The sequence below is a fragment of the Perca flavescens genome, chromosome 6 (genome assembly GCF_004354835.1).
Source record: "Perca flavescens isolate YP-PL-M2 chromosome 6, PFLA_1.0, whole genome shotgun sequence".
NCBI lineage: Eukaryota > Metazoa > Chordata > Actinopteri > Perciformes > Percidae > Perca > Perca flavescens.
This window is the reverse complement of record NC_041336.1, coordinates 27,032,370-27,052,469: the sequence shown is the minus strand read 5'-3', so window position 1 is coordinate 27,052,469 and position 20,100 is coordinate 27,032,370. Positions and strand designations below refer to the sequence as shown.

The 20,100-nt window shown below is 39.3% G+C and overlaps 1 protein-coding gene across 4 annotated transcripts in view; it reads left to right on the top strand.

The window, feature by feature from the left end:
- The window catches only part of LOC114556692 (CUB and sushi domain-containing protein 3), a 258,762-nt gene that overhangs the window by 86,975 nt on the left and 151,687 nt on the right, over positions 1-20,100 (top strand). For all 4 annotated transcript variants that reach the window (XM_028579712.1, XM_028579713.1, XM_028579711.1 and 1 more), the window contains exons 18-23: positions 2,057-2,245; positions 5,290-5,406; positions 15,047-15,262; positions 16,739-16,927; positions 17,842-18,011; positions 19,196-19,352. In XM_028579712.1, coding sequence (XP_028435513.1) covers positions 2,057-2,245; positions 5,290-5,406; positions 15,047-15,262; positions 16,739-16,927; positions 17,842-18,011; positions 19,196-19,352 — 1,038 coding nt within the window. The remainder of the gene's footprint in view (positions 1-2,056; positions 2,246-5,289; positions 5,407-15,046; positions 15,263-16,738; positions 16,928-17,841; positions 18,012-19,195; positions 19,353-20,100) is intronic.

The window sequence follows — 20,100 nt, the reverse complement described above, 5'->3', positions numbered from 1 at the left end:
AATGAATGCTGTACTATTCTGTTCAGGAAAGATCCATGTATTTCCTTAATGAAAATATCATGTATTACTCAAAGAGAGCAAGACATGTTTTCTACAGAGGCTTGGCAGTATAAAGGAAGAGTCCTATTTACACACAAATAATCAGCCTGGTCAGCCTGGGCTGTTATACAGATTATAAATGTTGATGACTGTATTCTATAGCTCACAAACCATATAGCATAACCGTGTTACACTGTCAACTGTGTCATTTCCTGCTGCTAATGCTGTGCCACGTAGCCAGAAGTAACTTCGGCTGGCCGTGCAGTAGAACTGCACTTCTCCTCCTTTTTATTTATTTAATACAATAGGGAATTGGATCTATTCAGACAGTATTTGTTTGGCTTGCTGAGAGTGTGTGTATACAGTGCTGTTTGATTCTGCAGTTGATGCAATTTCGCATACATTTCACGTTGTGTGCTGCCCCTTTAAATACACCTCATGCTGGGCTCACAGACATCCCACCAGGTCCCTTGACTGGGTCAATCACCTGAAACTACTACCGCACCAGAAACACCTCCGAAATAGAACAAAAGGTGCAGCTTTGTCAATATCTGTTCTGAATTAGCACTTCTTTCCAAATATATACATAATACAAATTATGTACGGGCACAGTTTGATTCAAGTAGCTCAAGGTATCTATTATTGATCAGGTGTGCTTCTATCTTAATACTTATGTTTTCTTTTTTTGTGATTTTACTTTCTTTTTTTTCTATTTTTTACATACAAAACATACAATTCGCAGCATGAACACATGACCTATGTTATCATACCACAAATCCTGGACCTTATCACAGGACTGTAGGACATTTTTTTTCAGACCAATTCTAAACAGTCTGGAGAGAGTCTAAAAGGAGCGAGACACCTTCTCATCGCATGACATAGTTTTAATATTCCTGCAGGTTCTGTCCCACTCCTCATCATCCAGTGTAATACTCAGAACCCTTTCCCCTGTCTTATTGAGGGCTGTCCAGGCTCCATCCCCAAGGTTCTGCTTAAGCATAGAATAATACCCTCATAATAATGACCTTTTTTCCATATTTCAACAAGACCTTATCTAAAGATTCTGGTGCCTTCAGGGCTGAGACACTGGATCCAAAAAGCCCCATTAACCAATGGCGAAGTTGCAAATATCTAAAAAATTGAGACCCAGGGATTCCAAATTGCAATACCACATCTTCAAAGGATTTCAATATGCTACCGAGATACAGATCCCCCAGTGTGACAATTCCCCTTTCCAACCAATTCCTCCAAAAAAGTGGAGATCTACCAATACATAACTTTGGTCCAAATGACATTTAAGTGAGAGATAATCGGATGTGCTTTTGCCTCGCCATACAGTTTTACTTATCAGTTTTCAATGATATCTACTGGCTTTGTACTGTGTATGGATGCTCTGTAATTATGGAAGGATAGATGGATTACTAGACGGGCAGACCATAGCCATTTCCCAGTGACTCCTTAATATTAATGCTTACATGTTCAATTAAATTGTTTGTGAAATGGAAAAGTAAGTGATAAAATACAGGTTCTAATACTCATAGTTTAGAATAGACTTCCCACCGATGACCTAATAACGCCTTACACAATTGTCAGTCATGCCTAACTCAGCATATTTGTAGTGTGTCAAAAGCAACCCTACTTGGAAGGATATCCAAACAGCAGTCCTGGAAATCGCAGGGAAAAACAAGAGCATTTCTTTGCAGCTAACATCACTGAAGATTAAGAGGGACCTAGCACTACTATCCAACAGCTCACTCTAGAAGCAAAACTAGTGGATACAAATATTTTTCTACCAAAAGTGGTGGTCCAACACATGCATAGAACAGGAGTATATTTGTACAGGTTCACCAAGGTCATACTCCAGTTCTCTCTCACCATGCCCTGTACTCCTCACACCTACAGTAGAACATCTACTTTTGACATTCTCTTAGTGGGTGACTTACTTAAATGTAACAAAAAAGGAATCGTGAAGATTCCATGTACAATTGTCTCAAAACATATTTTTTAATTTCTCTAGTGGTCACATTGGACACATACTCCTGCATGGATCCTGGTATCCCAGTGAATGGCATACGGTTAAGCCATGACCTGTCCATCGGCTCCACAGTGTCCTTCCAGTGTGACCCAGGATACAGGCTGAGCCACGAGGAGCCGCTGGTTTGTGAGAAGAACCACTTCTGGAGCCACCCACTGCCCACTTGTGATGGTACGTATACGAAATGTAATTTTTTTTTGCCATGCACTCCAGCTCAGCCATCAGTCTCATCCATGACAGCACAGTGTTCTTTTGAGTGAATGCTAATCATATTTGTAAGATTTTTTTTTTTTTTTACTATTTTGGTTTGTGTGTTTTTAAAATGCCTCTGGATAACACTATCACATAATTTATGGCCCTTTGAACACGTCAGAGCAGAATCACCATTAAATACAAGGACCACCCTTCTTGTCCTTTTAAGCGTTCCAACATGACTGTTGAGTCATTGAAGGGACATTTAATAATTGACCTGGTTATGATTTGAAGCACTGATTGAATTTCAAACGGCACCACATAATCTCATTAGGATGTCAGAATTATTTTTAGAAAATACAGTGTATTTATACATACAGTATAGATAGTCTGGTGGTCTTTTAGCCACAAATATTTATGGGATGCTGCCACTAGTAACTGGCAATAGGTCACTGGGTTCTTTCAGCAGCAGCTTATTGCTGTATTTATTCTCAAAACGAGGTTTGTGTGGTTACCTCTTGCCTTGTTTGCAAGTGGTAACGAACGACACAAGCTTAAGTGACCATGGGTCGCCTACAGCAGGTCTGACTAACCAAACATACGCTTGTCATAATGCTTTTTATTCAACAAATAGACCTAGTCCTTGCGTGAACAACTTAAGCCTGGTTCGGACGGCAGGATAATTAGGCCAATTTTAGCCCTGATTCACCCCTCCCGACAATCCTAAGGATGCTCCGATTACCTTAAAATAATCTGATCAGATATTCCTGCCGTGTGTGGTGTGTTAAGACTGCGCTCATCTGCTCGGAAGGACGTCGGGACCGCTCCGATCTCAAATAGGAGGATATCCAACATGTTGGATTTTTTTGGCCCGATTTCTCCTTGTGTGTGGTGTCCCCCGGGGACAAACGAGCACGCAGCCTGTGTAAAATAAATAAAGTCGATGGGCATAACTACATCCACAACTGCAGTCCACCAGAGTACATGGAAACGAATATACAAACGTTTATTTCAACAGTAATTAATCTGTGTAACACGTAACGACATTTCTATGAGAAAAAACTAATCACCTCCATATCATTATGTAGCAAGTATAGTCCATGCTCGCGTTGTCTTCTTTGACCATCGCCTTTTCTTTTGATAACGTTTTTTTTTCTACAACTACAAACTATCGCCACTGCATCCTCTTCGTCCGCAATGATTGTTTACTCTGAAGTCACGTTTGATCTCGAGGGATTTTGCAAGATTTCCCGTCTGACCTGGGAATGCTCGGGAGTCAAATCGGTTTGTGTGAGATGTGTTGATTTTGCCGTGTGCTGCGCACCACACACTGTACGACCAAAACTGTTAGACCCTTGATTTTTCATCACCGTGTATGGGGTCTCTCAGGATTGGAAAATTGGCCGACAATTTTAAAATCGTCCCGTGTGAAGCAGGCTTTACTTGGGGTGTTATAAATCATGTAATACTGAAGACCGAGTATGCTCAAAGCAGTTTAGATATCTCACGGCTGTGTTTGTACGGTTTTGCTCTTTGTCCTTTTTAGAAGTGCACTGCAGGTCAATTGTAGCGATTATTGTTGCAGCGCACAAACCGTAAATGATGTCTCTTAGTCAGGGATCACTCAGTTGAAAAAATATAACGAATGAAATACATGCAACGGTTGGTAGTGACTACCATATCGTGCATATGATACAGTGCCGTGTTATTTCAGTCAAATGGTTGTCTTGAAAATTTATTTCATATCTTGAAGCATTTTCTTGCCTAGGTGTGTGCCAGACTGGTGCCAAATGCCTTGGCCCTCTGCCTATAGAGTCTCTAAAGTAGATCATTTGCCAAACTTACTCATCCACTTTTAATGACTTTATGTAATTTTGGCTCATTAATAAATTATTTAATATGATTTTGTTAGTGGGAAAGGATTCAGGCCTTGATGTGTTGTTCTTGCTGGAGGGCCCAAGGGTGGAAGGAGAGAGGATAAGAGTGGGGTGGGTGTGTGCAGCTGTGGAGCCTCAGGCATCTCGGCGATCCTCAAAACAACATCTGACATTCATTAGTTTGAAAATATGTACATGCACAAGAGTTCTACTTCTAATATTTGTCAACGATTGCTGTTTTGAAGAAGGCATCCGGACATTTGTTTGTAACACCACTCTTTGGGCATTCGGGCCACGCACGCACGCACACACACACTTTTCATCAATGCTGTATTTAAAAAGCAGTTCCCTGTATGTGAAATTAGCTTTTAGTTGAAACACAATGACGGCATGAGACACTGCAGGTTTCAAAAATATCCACTTAGACCAGCTAACCTTCAATCGGATCTAGCATTTACCTTCCAGTACTCCGCAGCCAATGAGGGTTGAGATTAACTCATTATCGTCCTTTGATAAGGTAAGAAGCTTTCTGGCAGTAAATTTAATAGTCAACATGCGTAAGAGTCATATTACTGAGGTGACAATGAGTGTTGCTGCTTTAGACAACACTCCTTATCACCTCAACTGTTACTACTCTACTCGGTGGGTTGTAACTGGATTATCCTCCCAACCTGACTGAAAAGTAGTTGGAACGTAGCACTGGGCTGATTGTTTCTATTTGGAAGAAATTGAAAATCACTTTGAGGTCACAATCATAACAAAGCCTGATGCTCTCATCAGTTTAATATGCTTGTGTCAGTTCTTGTGAATTGTGAATACATTAAATGGATTGTCATGTTTTCGGACAATGTCTTTCAGTTTAAGATACCATAGCAACAGAGAAAATATGGATGGATAGCTGAATTAATGAAACATTTATTGTCCTGGCAGTAGGGCAAGTTTGGAGAGAGAGGGAGGGAAAATAAACATTGTGTTGGCAGAATTACATGTACTCATAAAAATAGCAGGACAGAATGTGATATGACTTAAATGCATTATTCATTTAAATTGCTCCTCGGTCTTCAGGTGAAGGATTTATTGGTTCATTTACAATTTTCTTTTTTTCCAGCCACAGTTATCATTCATTATCTTCCCTTTTTTATTCAGCATCATGCGGTGGGGACATCAGGGGACCTGGAGGCATCATCTTATCACCTGGCTTCCCGGAGCTGTATCCTAACTCCCTAAACTGTACATGGACTGTGGAAGTCAGTCATGGAAAAGGTAGGAAAACCGCATTAATTACCGCCGCCAAGGATGTTAGGTTTTCGGCTTAGTTTGTATGTGAGCAGGATTTCCTTAAAACTTGGTGAAAGGGTGTAGCTTGGGCCAAGGAAAAATCCATTAAATGTTGGAGCAGATCCAAATCACGGGGGGGCGCAAAATATTTTTCACTTTTGTTTACATTGCAAGATAGGGCATTTGTACTGCATTCATCTGGTGTCAGGATAATTGGAAAAATTAGTTCTGGACTGGGAACATTAACATTGTGAGATAGGGCATATATTGGCGTCTAGCATCTAGAGCCCGTCTAGCTTAAAATAATATAATACATCATCATATAAGTATAAATACAATGCATACTAAAATACTTTTTTTATTTTGGTATTATGCCTCATACTGTAGAGTTTAGGAACTCTTAAATTATAGATATGCTAATTTAAGAAATTATTTTATTTTGCACATATGTAAATAATTCACATACTACACCTCATGAACAGTGTTTATTTTTATAGTCTTTACCACACTGACATTCAATAGTCCTCACAATGGCCAAATTATAAAACCGCACCCGCTCAACAGATTCCTAGAACATTACAGGTATTTATTAACATGGATTTATGATTATTAAGTGAGAAGTGACAAAGATAATTTAAAGGCACTGACTTTTTCATTTTTGGCAACGTCCAGAATATGCAGAGTGATAATATTACACTGTGAGGTCTTCACTCATTGAAAATTTAAGTGTCATTAATTTTCTAGTATCAGAGAATTCAGTTTAATTTGTAGTTCTTCTTTATCAGCAGTCTTCCACTTATTATAAGTTTATTTGAGCCAATTCTGTACAGTATGCTGCTTTATAAGTTTCTGAGTCTGCTTTTGTGCAACCAAATCCAGGCTAAATTCATCCAGGATAACTGGATGAATATCACGGCTTAATCCCTTATCTTCGTTTAGTGCAATAGAATCACCTTTGACGGTTGAAGTCTCACAAGATCTATCAGCAATCCCTCTACTTTTGACAAGTAAAGCAAAATTAAGCACTTTTTAACTTCTGCCTCTAAGGCTTCCAATTTGTGTTTAACCCCTCTCGCTGATTCTGTTTCTTTCCATGTAAGGCAAGATTAATGTAATTACTGTACACATAGATATACATATGTGACCCACTAGACTCACGATGGCAAGGAAAAAACCCATTAAATGTTGGAGCAGATCCAAATCATGGGGGACGCAAGATATTTTTCACTTTTGTTTACATTGCAAGATAGCATTTGTGCTGCATTCATGTGGTGTCAGGATAATTGGAAAAATTTGTTCTTGACTGGGAACATTAACATTGTGAGATAGGGCATGCATTGGCGTCTAGCGTCTAGAGCCCGTCTAGCTTAAAATAATATAATACATCTACAGTATGTATTTAATACAAAGCATGTAATGAAGAGGTAAGGACATCACTTGATTGTCTTCTAAATAACTCGCAATAACAAATGAAAACTGCACTGTATTTTTTTCTGTCCATCTTTTTAGTGATTGTAACAATAAGCTCACATACGCTCTATCAACAGCATTATCCTTTTCATTTCTTACATGGGTTCTTTAACATTCAACAATAACAGGAGGCATACAACTAATTTGCACCAACAATTAAAAACCAATAACAACTCAAAATGATCAAAATTTCCAACTAATTGACTAATTCTAATAAAATTAGACTCCGGGCCTAATATGGTGTATGTTATTTAAAATGCCAAATTAATTTAGTGTGGGACAATTAGCAATCCAATTCCGTATAAACAAAAAAATTGCAAAATTGGGAAAGTTAGGACATTAACATTACCTGAAACCCCGAAGCATGATAAACAAATTAGATTAATTATAATTACTGTGATGTAAGTGAAAGTGATGAAAATAAGCTATTACACATTCTTTTTGATCAGGTGAAAATTCAGTTGATTAATGATTTAGAGAGGCAGGGTCTTCTAATTTACAGAGCATAGCTGAGCAAAACCAAAGCCATAAAGTCCAAGGATGACCATTCAGACATTGAGATTAAAGTTCCATCCTTTTACCATGGAAAATGTTTGAAACGTACAATATTTGCACCAGTAATGCCATTGTACTACAGTCTATATCCTACATAATATGTATTTTCTTTAGATGGTTTTCATTGTATTGATGTCCTAGGTTTTTCATCTGCACTACCTGAAACAGGTGATGCTTCCCAACAGGAAAATGTATATTTTATCATAGAACTGAGGGGTATTGCACAAAAATAGAATTTATAAATCCAGGATTACCTATAAAGCGAGGCTTGATCTAGTCTAATCAGAGCATCCTGGCTTGGTGCGTACGACGGCCAAGTCAGGCTGAGGAGGTGCGACTAGGTCAAGCCATGCTGAAGTAATTTGGATAGAGGCACATTCACGGCTTTCCTTAACAGACTGCGAGGTCGATCACAGATTTACTGATGCTAAAATGGAGAATATGCATTGTGCATACTTTACACGGAGTGAGCAGCAGCAACTTATGAAAGTATGATAACATGAAACACACTATTTGTAAAAAGAAACACGGCCACTGTAATGAAACAACGAAAGAAAGCGTGCCAGGTGATAAGGCACTAACCATTGCTCTGAATTGAAATTTTCAATTTCATTTGAAACAGTCATAATCATACCATTCAAGGAGTTAGGCCAATTATTTGCACAAATGATCAGTTGTACTCTTTGTCTTAAAGGGGTGATAGAATGCAAAACCGATTTTACCTTGTCACAGTTGAATAATTAGTTTGGTGGGTAAATAGGACATATATAGAACCTCAAAATCCCATTGACACCTCTTTCCTCTGCAAATCTCTCAATTTGAAACTGCCTCTGAAAACGGGCAAATCTCAACAAACTCGTTGAGACTCGTTCGTTGAGATTTCCTTATTTGGCTCTAGTCTCTATCTTTGTCACGCCCCAACATTTACATAGGCTACACCACTGATATGAGATCAGGTAGTCTTCTGAAATAGGTTGCGCAGATCTCAGAAATTTTATACACTGTTCATCTGCTATTTTATCACTAAATTCACTTCTGAGACTTTTTGTATGCGAGAAATCAACTATGTAGAGGTCAAATATGGGCCGTTTTACGAAGTTTGATGGCTAATTGCACATTTTGTCCGACTGTGTGTCGGAATTCAGCGGCCGGTGCTGCCTGAGTTACTGCCTCGCCGCCCGACCGGCGGCTAGATGTAGCTCTATCAATGAGAGCTAGCTAGCCTCCTCCTAGACCTCTGAAATTCACAAAAATGCATTAAATTGGAATTGCACAAAAGTTAGCTAGCTAAGCTTTGTAAGGCCTTAGGGTAGCTGTAATATAAGTGCCGTGACGAAATTCAAATTGTAAATATACTCTAGTTATGCCGAAAGTGTAGCTAACTAGCAGCGAGCTTTACCCATAAAAATGAAGGTACACTAGCAACTAACAAAACCCCTCATATTCACAAAAATGCATTAAATTGAAATCTGACACAACTGTTAGCTTTGTAAGACCTTGGGGTAGCTGTAATATAAGTGGCGTGACGAAATTCAAACGGTAAATATACTATAGTTATGCTGGCAGCCGGCCAGCTCCGCGGAGCCCCGAGTCCCGGTAGTCTAGTAACCCAGAAATGGTGACTTTCCCCTGGGTATGGAGCCAAGCTGGCTCCCGCTTTCTCGTCAGACTGTCTGGAGCAAACATGTCTTACCAAATTTGCAATTAGCCATACATTTTCGTAAAACAGTGTTGTCCTTCGGGTCACCGGGACCCGAAGGACAACACAAGGGTTTTAAAAGTGAGCAGAAGATAGCCTAATGTTACTCAGGAAATTTACCATGATGATCAATTACAACCACTAATCAACAATGCTAGAATATGATGCATACGTATCTCTCTCTCTCACTCTGTCTCTCCCTCGTATGGGCTAAACTATAAATTTCCTAAGTAACATATTAACTCCCACTGCTCGCTTTTTAAGGCAAAGTGTACAACTGTTCATTTGTTCAAATGACAAGTGACTCCTTAAATGGTTTCATTTAAGAGCAGTAGTTTGTAAATGTTGACTATTATTCAGTCAGTCTGCTTTTGCCACGCTTTTTGTTACGTTTATTTATTTATTTATTTATTTATTTTTTACATATTCCTTCTTTGTATATTATAAGCTTTGCTTCCTTGTAGGCCTGTATGTGTAGATAGAAAAGAGACACTGAAGAAATTGGACTCTGAAACCATAAACTATAAAGATAATTAAGTTATAAATTCAATGCACAAACTGTAACTGTAACAGGACTGTAACACAGTGTATTCATCAGTTATTTCCCCCCAGCAAAATATAAGATTAAAAACCATTGAGGTGTCCTCTCCTTGTTGTTTCATGAATGAACAGTATGTACAATATCCTCAACTGTATAGTTACTGGTCCATTGAACTAAGACTATAATTAGGGAGGATTGTACAATTATTACAATTGTTCAATCCTCCAAATTTTGTGCTAAGAATGCCAAATAAAATGCACATGGAAGAAGAATGTACATGATCCTTTATTGTTAAAGAATACAAAGAAAAAAATCAACTAAAATAAATAACTATAATCTAATAAATCTGCCATTGTTAGAACCACTAACACACGTATAGCACTTTATATATTGCCCTTCATCACTGAGTTTATTTAAAACACATTTGCTACTTTATCAGGCTTTTCTAATTATCTCAACTGCTATAATATATATTTATCAAACATCGAACAACAATATGAACAGCAGTTTTCAAACCACACTAACAGTAACAATGACAATAATTACAAATAATTACAAAAATAATGGTCACAACTTTAAATAATAAAACCTGTTGTATTTTAATGAAGGCTAATACAAATAAAGTAAAACCCACTGCTGAGTGAACAGAAAAGGCCCCAGGATTAATAAATCCTGGCTGTTAGCCTGGTCAGGACCAAGCTAGCTGCACAGAATAAATCTCCATTGTAACTTAGGTGCCTCTGCTTTTGTGCAACTAAGTCAAGGCTAATTTCATCCAGGATAACTGGATGAATATCCCGGCTTAATCCCTTATCTTCGTTTAGTGCAATACCCCTCAGATTTTTCTTGTGATTTTTTTATTTATATTTATTTTTAATTTTTTTTATCTTTTGGCTACTGACTGGAAGACAAATTGATCTTAATGGATAGTAGCTATGTAACTATTCCACTCTGTAATTATCAACATCCCGTACCAACTATATTAAAGAATTTGGGATGTCACCTCACAGGAATGGCTCTTGATTAATTGACCATTTGGCTTGACTCTCTGTAATATAATTGGTGTTTTACAGAGCATTCTTTGTCAAGTGAGCCAAACATTGTGGAGGACATTATAGCTTTATATTTGAACAGATTTACCAGATAGCATTAAAATGGCAGTGCATAATGTGCTGAAAAGCACAGTAAGCAATGTTCCCTTTATAAATCACAATTACCCACAAGTTTGCGTACATGAATCAGCCTCTTATCCCACCCTGTACACGCCCATTTTAACCATAAATAGTCAATGCAAATCACCTCATGAATGCTGATCAGTATGTTAATGACCCTGGCAGTTGTTCTTTTGTTACGCCGAATCATGACGACTGGCGGGGAAAAAGCAAAAAACTTATCAGATGCTCGGGAATTGCTGCAAATTGAATTATAATTAAAGCTGCAAGCAGTGTTGGATGGGGACTTGCACCTCCTTGCACATAGGGGTTACTGGCGGATGCCACTCCTTGCGGCCGTGCATTTGCGCGGCACTCAGACACTGCAAATTGTCACCAATGAAAAGGGAACTCTCTGCTGAGTTCAATGATACCTCACACAATAGTGTACATCAAACTGATCATTAGTTATAAAAAGGGGCATGGCTAAAGCATAGGGGGCGGGTCAAACCATCACAAATCGAAAAGGAACTCTCGGAGTTCAATGATACCTCCCATAAAACTCTACTTTAAAAGGTTCAAAAGCCATAAAAGGGGGCGTGGCCTGATTACATGGCCGCGGTTAAAGTATAGGGGCCGTTACAGTATCACATGTCGACCACAAGTTTCATGTCAATTGGATGATGTTTGTCATATAATACTGATTTTCTGTTGCCAGCAGGGGGCGCTATCACCAAAGGTCAATATTGGCCTGTAGATGTTCTCAGGCCTGGACCCTTGTTGATCATGGGAAATTTCAAGCAGAATGGACAATGTACACTGTAGTTACAGCCACTTTCTCGTTCATTGCTAAACACTCAAAATGGCGCCATGCCACGCCCACACCGTTTGACGAAAACTTTTGCTTTTAATAACTTTTCATCTCTAAGGTGGCACACACCAAATTTGAAGTCCATCAGATGAGATCTGTCGGAGGAGTTAGTTTAAAGTATAGCACCTTGACTTTTAGGTCTACTTCCTGTTGCCACTAGGGGGTTCTATGACTTCCGGCCGATATCGGCCAGTATATGTCGTCAGGTTTGAACTCTTATGGATCCTGAAAAGTTTTGAGCCAATTGGACAATGTACACTCAAGTTACACCCACTTCCTGTTTCAATGGCGAAACGGCGCAAAATGGCTTCCCCGCCACGGCCAGACCGCAATATTTTTTTTCCCACTATGGGCACGCCAAGACCCGCCCTTCAATAGCTACTATTGGCCAGGCGTCAATGCTTACGCAAGGCAATGTAGCCTGATTTGTACAGGTCCTATCCCCTGACTAATCGGCTAACCTTAACCACTCGAGGTGAAATGCCTAACCCCAACCAATCAAGCTGCTTCGTAGGGTGGGTCTTGGCGTGGCCATAGTGGGATTTGTAATTTTGCGGCCAGGCCCTATGAAGAAAAATTTTTCTTTTAATAACCTTTCATCTTTAACGTCTTAAGATGGCACAGACCAAATTTGAAGTCTATCAGATGAAATCTCTAGGAGGAGTTCGTTAAAGTACGAAATGTGGAAATGGCCAAAATCGCACTAATTTTGAACTTTCGAACTTCACCATACCTAGAGATTGGCATGGTTTTATTTCAGTTAGCCTAATAACTGGTTTGATTTGCATTGGGAGATGATTTTATGGAAAGTACCCCATGCCAATCTCTAGGTATGGTGAAGGGTATGTGATGATGTGGGGCTATTTTAATTCCAAAGGCCAAGGGAACTTTATCAGGATGCATAGTATCCTGGATCCATGAAATAACTGGCCTTTAAAAATAAAAATCTGCCTGCCTCTATGGGAATTTAACATAGGGGTGTCTATACTTATGCCCCCTGTATTTTAAGGAAGAACATTTATTTATTTACTATAAATTATTCTTTCACAAAGACAACTGGTGTCTTTAAAGGTTGGATTTTTTGTATCCATTTAGGCATTAAGATCAATTTCCAAAAGATGATTTTTTTTATTCCTCTTTTTAGTCCACTTTAGCAAGGGTTCCTATACTCATGAGCAGCACTGTTTTAGCCAGTCATGGTCATGGTCCCTGAAGCCTCTTTCTCTCCTGTTTCTTTCATTGGCGTAGTCCTCCTGCAGGGCCAGCAGTGCCATCATGCAGCATTACGCACGGCGGTCACCACAGTATTTATGTTTACAACAATTTGTGATTGTTAACACCTTGCCAAAGTAACAGCATCAACTAATGGTATCCCCCACCACAAGATACAATTTGAAGACGGAAGTCTAACAAACGCACGTTTCTTCATGCAGGTTTTGTCACGAAGGGTATTAAAGTTCGGACCGATAACGAGGACATTAAGTGTAACGATTGCGCGAGAGCTCAACGGCTGTATTTCTAGACTTTGACGTTTGATGATACTGTATATGCACAGTATTAAAGTTATTTACACTGTATTCTGCAGTTATCTAATGCTAGGGTATTTGATGCTGTCCTGTATTGCATGCAGTCATCTCCTCCTCCTGCGGTCCGTAGCGGACAATGTGACGGTGAGACAGCGCCGATTTAATTATTAAGAACAAATTTTTATTTAAGATTTGAGTTGGATTTTGCAAGGTGTTTATGGAACAAGTGCAAATAACATTGCTGGATTTAATCTTCATGATAACGTGGATGATGAAAAAATGTACATGAGGCATCAATACTTATCGTACTTCCCACATTTACTTTCAGTTCACCACCTCACCATCTGCTTCGCCAATTCCCATTGTCTCCAAAATGTGCGTATGCATGGGTCAGAGTTTGCGTGGCGGACCGCACATTCTCCCATCAAGTTTGTTTTTTATAAATCACAACCTTTGCGTGGGAAGTGGCGCACATTTTCAGCCCTGTTTTGTGTGTATGCCACGTTTATAAATGAGACCCCTGGATCTTGATTTTCAACCTAAATGTTAAGTAATAGTTTGTTGATATAAAATTTTGAATCCTTTTGACCAACCTTAACACAATTTCTAGATTGTCTTTGCTACTGCCAGTAGCAGATTTTCTATTATCGATTGTTCTCTCCTCTTATGTAAATCTGTATTATTGGCCTGCTAGGCCAGTTAAAGTACTCAAATTTTAAAGTTTCACAAGCTGGACAGATGCCGTGTGAGAAATACTGACAAATAGAGGTGTGATGAGATCGTCCCACGAGACTTGTCTCAAATTGTTTCGCGAAATAAGTCCCAAGTGCAGAGCAGCCGCCCGTAGACGAGTCAGACCTGGTTGGCCTTATAATACATCTGGCTTTGATAATGAGTCTGTCTTGGACCTCAAAATTAGCATAGAAGATCCCCTGCCCGTTCTCCAAAGTTGACTCTGAGTTCACTTTTGCAGAGCGCTAGCGGAGTTGCAGTTGTAAAAAGCTGAGGGTAAAACTCAGCGTTAGAACGTTAGAGGGCATGGCCACTCTCTCTCTCTCTCTCTCTCTCACTGCAGCGTGCAGTTCAGTGTGTCGCTGACTCACGCAGATCGCTCTTCCTCTGTCTTTTTTTAAATGAGTCGGAAGCAGAAAGCAAAACCTAACTTTACTTTTAATGATATTAAACAGAGAAATGTTCTCCCCTCGTCTTAAAATGGTCATACATCAGTACAAGAGCAGCCTACTTTCCTGTTTATTGTTGCAATGAAACACTTGATTCTTCATTAACATAGTTTTAATCTGTCTGTCTAATTTTTACTTTTTTAAGTTCTCTATTCACTTGGTATTTTAATCATTTTTGTGTCTCTTTTTAATGTAATATTTTCCTTTTTATTTTAGTATTATAATTTTAAGATTTGTTTTATTATTCTTATCATGCCTCTGTAAGGATTAATAAAGCATCTATTATTAAATGAGTGAAAAGTGCGTTGTGTAGATGGATGTTTCAACAAGATAAACCCAAATGAATACAACTTGTTTTTAATCATGATAATGATATTTGCAATTATAGCTAAAATGTAAATTGAATAATAATCACATTCAGATTGAGGTTATTTTGTGTATTCTGAGGTTATTGTGTGTATTCTGTGCCCTACAATGTAACCCGCTAATCCATAATCATAACCTTACGGGTCAGTATGGACATGAAAACATTTCAAATTTATGCATTACATATTGTATTCAAAGCTTTTTCTAAGATATTCTTCGTATTTTCCTGAAAACCTCTAACGCTACGCTTTCTTTCTTCTCCAAGGTGTCCAATTCACTTTTTACTCCTTCCACCTGGAGGATCATCATGACTACCTTCTGATAACAGAAAATGGCAGCTTCGCCCAGCCACTGGCTCGACTCACCGGCTCAGAGAGGCCTTCACCAGTTAATGCCGGCCTGTATGGGAACTTCAAGGCACAGCTACGCTTCATTTCTGACTTCTCTATATCGCTGCAGGGATTCAACATCTCCTTCTCGGGTATGAAGGCATATGAGGGTTCTGTCTGTAGGAGGCAAGGAGGGGGCAGTATTGGTAGATGTGTAGACAGGATGGGAAGGGAAAGCTTTAAAAGAGGAAGGAAGATAAATTGAGTGGAGAAGTGAGGATGTGGTTGGTGGAGATGTTAACTAGAAGGGATAGAAAGCACATGGTGAAAGACACGGAGACAGACAGAGAGAGAGACAGCTTATTCATTGATGAGATCAAAAGCGCAAAGCCTCTCTACAGTGTGCATAAAGTAATGTGAGGAGTAAATTGTTGGTCAGATCGGGAGCGGATTAAGGTAGACCATGCCTCAGGCTGCACTGTTCAGAGGAGGATAATTAAGAGACAACGAGGTCACGCAGGTAGAGGCTGTCTGACCGTGATGGGAATGATCATCAAAGCATGCCATGTGGGTCGTATCCTCAGGACTGAGGAGATGGAGAGGAAGGGGGGGTTACAGAAATAATGGGGCCCCCATGCAGAGACCAAGGAATAGAGAGATGGAGATGGGAGGGAGGGAGACAGAGTGAGAAAAGAGATGAGACAGATGGTGATGCTGAGTGAGCAGTGTTGATGGAGAGGGTGGAGAGAGAGTGAAGAAGAGAATGAGAGAGATATATAGTGAGTAGAAAATGAGAGAGAGAGGGTCTGCTTCATGAGCGTTCTGGCTAAATGTTTGCCTGCTGTTCGCTGAAGTGAAGCATAACTTATGCAGCCATGAATATTCATGAAATTTTGTGTGTGTGTGTGTGTGTGTGTGTGTGTGTGTGTGTGTGTGTGTGTGTGTGTGTGTGTGTGTGTGTGTGTGTGTGTGTGTGTGTGTGTGTGTGTGTGTGTGTGTGTGTGTGTGTGTGTGTGTGTGTGTGTGTGTGTGTGTGTGTGTGTGTGTCCTTGCATGCTCTGTAATTAGCATCTAAAGGTTTCTTGATTTGAATTCCTTTTTTAACTTTTTATGACCTTTGATGAAAATTTGCCAATGCTGTCAGGCCACATCCTACAGTAGGATGCTGCTGTAACATTTTGTTGAAATCAGTAGTTGTACATAGCTCTGCATACTGCCAAATACAGTCCATGAAAGGAATGCTGCAGGGAGGAAGACCTTATTCTTCTTATGCAGCGTGAGTTGCATCTACATCTCAACAGCCTATGGATAATAATATTGCATGCAGGGTGGCCTAAATTTTCATCCAGACATCCAGGGTTCAAGCTTTTGGCATGTATCCCAACCTGATGAAGTGTCCTTGAGTAAGACCGTTAATCCCCACGAGCTATGGTACTGCTTGCTTTGGCTGAACATGCACTAAGAGTTTCATTGAAGGGAGCAAGAGAACGGACAGTTTTTTCCTTGGGGTTTATTATCAATGACAAGTATAAATAACAAATCATTCTAAGTAGAGTATTAATATTTTTGTGGGTAAAAAGGCATTTTTATCTGTTGCAACTGATTTCTTTTGGCTATCTTGTTTCCAGAGTACGATCTTGAACCCTGTCAGGACCCTGGAACGCCTCAGTTTGGCTGGCACACGGGCTCCAGGTTTGGCATTGGTGACTCACTGGCATTCTACTGCAACACAGGATATCGTCTACAGGGGGCGAGGGAGATTGGGTGCTTGGGAGGTGGCCGTCGCATGTGGAGTGCCCCTCTGCCAAGGTGTGTGGGTACGTGGTCAGCTGCTTTTTATTCCGTTTTCTTTCCTGTTTGTGTTTTGCACAATTTGCTCTGCGAGCCAATGTCATGTTTTAAATACACTTTTTTTATTAGGCATTGAAGAACTCAGTGGGATTGGATTTACAAAGTAGACTACAATTTAAAGCTCAGACCTGTAATTAATACTGATGTGAGCTGCTACTGTAGGTTAAAACTATCCTTGGAGATATCTTTTCCACTGAAGGGTACTCCAAGGGCAGGTTAAGAGAGAGGAGTTCAGGGACAATACACTGATTTTTTTTTTTTTGTCCCAGAGAAGCTCACTTACATTACTTGCAAATGTCAAGGTCTGACTCCAGAGATCCAGTCGTTTCATATCAGAGGCATTGTGGTCCACAAACGGACATGTGGAGAAACAGAAAAATGGGTTCAAATATCAAATTTTTCATTTTTTCCCACTTTGACAAATTAAAAAAATTCTGTTCCTCTGAATAAAAAAACAGAAAATTGGAAAAACAGGTTAAAGATCCATTTTTTTAATTTGTCAAGGCGGAAAAAAATGAAAAATTGGAACCAATTTTTCTGTTTTTCCAAATGTCCGTTTGTGCTAGAAAATTGAACTGATAAGTGTTACACTGACCCATTGTGTCATTTAAACTAGTTCCATCACACCCTGTGTTGGAGCGCCTAACATGTTTTTGTATAGTCTTGTTTCTGACACACCCGTTTATCCCTGTTTTGGAAAAGGACTGCTATGATAATAGCATTATTTTACATGATAATAGTGCATGTAAACAAATTGCAAAAATATTCATGTAGGGCTTGTAGTGACTTCTTTTCATTGGTAATGTGTAAAGTAGACATGCTCTTGTTTTAAAAGAAAACAAATAAATTATTATTGTCTGTTTTTTTTTTAAACTTGCAGCGGAGTGTGGATCGACAGTCTCCAACAATGAGGGAGTTCTTTTATCACCAAACTATCCAATGAACTATGACAACAGCCACGAATGTGTGTACAGCATTCAGGTCCAAACAGGCAAAGGCATCAACATCACTGCCAGCACCTTTCAACTTGCACAAGGTGACGTCATCAAGGTAAAGACACAGTAATGTTGCTTTGTTGACAGAAAATCGATAACTAACAAATAAACACAGGGCTTCGGTTAAGAACTACATCAAATCAATTAGTGTCTTAGTTTAATTCATGTTTATGTATATGAGGCATGTCCTGGTGCTCTTTTTATTATGCACAACACGGGAAACCAGAAAAGGGATTTTGTGCAAAGTACCAGACAGAATGCAGAATTGTTTTGCTTTGGAAGTCAGAGCAAAGGTCAAACGGCAGCAGCAGCATCATCCCTTTGGGATGGAAGGGATTCATTTCTTTGCCCAAAGGCATTTTAACAGTTTTGGTAAGCACCACAAATATGATGCAAATGACTATCTAGTCCCCACTTCACAGCTGGAATGCACTCCTTTTGGGATGCAGATGTCTTGTCTAATGCTCCAATTAACATGGCATTGTAGCCTGTTATCAGTGTTTCTAGTAATGGAGTTGTGTAGACAGTAATCGCTTGTACTTAGTCATTTTGTGAACATCTGAAATGTGAAAAGACATGCTTAGAGAGCTGACTGACGTGAAGAAAGAGAAAAACAAAACCACACAGAGAGGGCCCCACTAGTATTTCAAAGGAGGAGCCAAGAGCTTTTGTATTTTTATTTTTTATTTCCCCGACGTAGATCACATGGATCAAAAAAGATTTGTGATGGAAAAAACAACAAATAAAGCTAAAAAAATGCTATTATATTCAACAAAAATCCACACAACATAGAAAAACAATGTGGGTACCTTACTCTTTGCTTAGAGAATGTGCTGCTTTTAAACTGTAATTTTTAGTTGTAATATAATATTTAGTCAATAATTGGTGTTTAGTCAGGACATTTGGTGAAATAAATAGCATGAAGTAAAAAAGAACAATTATTCCTTCAAACCTTCGAATTGGTCTTTTTCTCTCCAGGTGCGCAGTATCAAATCAATGGGAAGAACTATGGTCACTCCGCTCTAATTTTCACATCTCATTTAGGACATTGGTTTTGCAATAGATGTGCCATATAAAACAGATGATATACAGTACTAATAGCTTCTTTTTAATTGTGGCTCTCTTTCTTCAGTATTTATATTTAATTCTTAATATTTTCATTCTACTTTATTGTGGGTGTTTCATACTCCATGAGTAGCAAAGCTCCCCATCATGTTATTTTTCTGTGTCTCTGATCAGGTGTATGATGGAAAAGACGGTGCAGCCCCACTCCTTGGCTCATACACAGGCACATCGATGCAAGGTCTGTCTCTTACCAGCACCTCCAACTATCTGTGGCTTGAATTTTACTCTGACCAGGAGGCGACAGCAGCGGGGTTCCGGCTCATATACCACAGTAAGTCACATTTCATTTCCCTGGGGGAGGAGGGCCTTTTTTCCAAATGGGTGAATTTAGCATCACTTCAGGAGCCAGGCATCTCAAGTAGCAGAATTAAAAAAAAATTAAATTGAATTGACCCTCACCCTGATTCACTGTGTCTTTCACTGTCAGGGTATCCATTAAACAGCATGCTGTTTTTGCACCATTCCTGCAGAAAAATTTGCTTTCTTCTTTCCATCCTTTCGCTTCCTTTGCCTCTCTCTATGTGAATCCCTTTTCCATCTTTTCCTTTGCTCTCCTCCCCTGTAATTGGCATCCATGTGTGCCTAACTGTACCTTGTTAAAACAGGTGAATTATTGTTGGCATTGTTTGAAATCAGTGCGTTTGTGTGTGCTTTAGCAATGTGTATATGCACGCACTAAAGATGGTGTGTGCCTCATACAGTATGCGTGTGTGTATTGAAAGTTTGGGTCATTGCTGTAAGTAATAGATTGGTTTTGTTTCTCCCCCTAATTGGCTTGCTGACTGTGTATTGTTGCTAACCGTTTCTAATTTATTACTGTGGTGAGAGAATGTTTTGGTGACACTGCATTTTGCAGTCCAATTTAAAGTGTTTTTGTGTTTCACCTGCAATTGAGCTTTGAATTCTTTTCCTCTACTAGTGGGTTTTCTTAGGTAGAATTCAACATAGTTAGTCAGAAAGGTAACAGGCCAAGTGCTTTTTTGAATGAATAGTATGAAAGCAAATACGTTTTTAGCTAG